The 1,603-nt window shown below is 39.7% G+C and overlaps 1 protein-coding gene across 1 annotated transcript; it reads left to right on the top strand.

Annotated features, from left to right (window-relative positions):
- The first annotated feature begins 416 nt into the window (after window positions 1-416).
- Window positions 417-1,349, top strand: LOC122925993 (olfactory receptor 5V1-like). The gene has a single exon (XM_044277389.1). It carries the CDS (start codon window positions 417-419, stop codon window positions 1,347-1,349), a length of 933 nt encoding a protein of 310 aa, XP_044133324.1.
- The last annotated feature ends 254 nt before the right edge of the window (window positions 1,350-1,603 follow it).

Here is a 1,603-nt window from a genome sequence, read left to right as displayed (position 1 = left end):
GAACCCGGACTTTTACGAATATGTCCGGGTTCGGGTCCGTGTCACGGACACCCCAAAATTCGGTACGAACCCGAACTATACAGTTCGAGTTCGCTCATCCCTAGTCCCTATCAGTATATATTTTTGGAGAGTGGAAGCAAACTGGAGTACCCAGAGCAAACCCACACAAAAACTTGGAGAATATACAAACTCCATGCAGATGTTGTCCTTGGTCAGATTCGAACCCAGGACCCCAGAGCTGCAAGGCACCAGTGCTAACCAGTGAATTCCCTTTCATAAACTTGGCATCCAGTATTAATGTTGGATTGTCATAATATTAACAGAATGGTTGCTCTTTAGGTAAGATGTACAGTAATGAACAATCTCCTGTGTAACAGGTTTTCACTCATTTTTTTTAAATCAAAATCTGTTAAATGATGTTTAATTTAAGCCAGAAAAGTCAAACCAAGGTGACAAAATTTACAATTGAAGGTTTTTCAGACTCTAAAGTTCAGATTCCCATCTTTGTAATATTTCTAATAATTTATCTTAACATTTTATTTGGGAATATAATGGTGTTTGCATGCATTACCTTGGACTCTCACCTGCACACTCCAATGTATATTCTCCTGGGCAGCCTATCAATTGTGGACATTTTATCTACCACAAATATCTTGCCAAAGCTCCTCTCCATGCTCCTCACTCAGCAGAAGACCATAACGTTTCATGGGTGTATGACTCAACTATATTTTTTCATCTATTTTACTTGTACAGAGTTCTTCCTTCTTGCGGTCATGGCTTATGACCGCTATGTGGCCATCTGTCAGCCACTTCATTATGCCATATTCATGAGTAAGGAACGTTGCACATTGTTCTTAGTAGGAACGTGGATTGCTGCTGCCCTGGAACCGGTTTTACATACAGTTTTCATAGCCAATTTGCCGTTTTGTTCATCCCGCCAGGTCAATCATTTTTTCTGTGACATTTCCCCTTTGGTAAAGCTTTCATGCAATAACACCATTCATGTGGAGATTGCAACATATGTATTGGGAGCAGTTGTGGGACTGAGTGCATTCACATTGACGTTGTTGTCCTATGTGTTTATTATCAACACCATCTTGAATATTAAGTCTGCAGAAGGTAGGCAGAAAGCCTTCTTTACCTGTGCTTCCCATCTGATATCCGTTATTATATTTTATGGAACTTCCCTCACTTTGCATGTTAGACCCACAGCAACATATGCCCCAAAGCAGGACAAGCTTTTCTCCCTTCTGTACATTATACTCATCCCAGTACTGAACCCTCTTATTTATACCATCAAGAATAAGCAATTTAAGGAGGCATTTAAAAGGCTGAGTAGATTTCTGTAGAGTAAGAAAGTTAAAGGGAGTGACCACTTTCTACAACGTATACAGTTGGCCACTATGAATTTTCCAACATAAAGACATTAACCCCTTCTACCCCAGTAGTTTATTTTTTTTTGTGTTTTCATTTAGCGCTCCCTGCCGTCACATAGCCATATGAGGGCTTGTTTTTTGCAGGACAAGTTGTACTTTCCAACGCCACTATTCAATATTGCATATGATGTAGTGGGAAGTGGGGGAAAAATTCCAAATAAATATAA

The sequence above is a fragment of the Bufo gargarizans genome, chromosome 1 (genome assembly GCF_014858855.1).
Source record: "Bufo gargarizans isolate SCDJY-AF-19 chromosome 1, ASM1485885v1, whole genome shotgun sequence".
Taxonomy (NCBI): Eukaryota; Metazoa; Chordata; class Amphibia; order Anura; family Bufonidae; genus Bufo; species Bufo gargarizans.
Note: the sequence above shows the minus strand (reverse complement) of the source record. Positions and strands in the feature narration are given on the sequence as shown.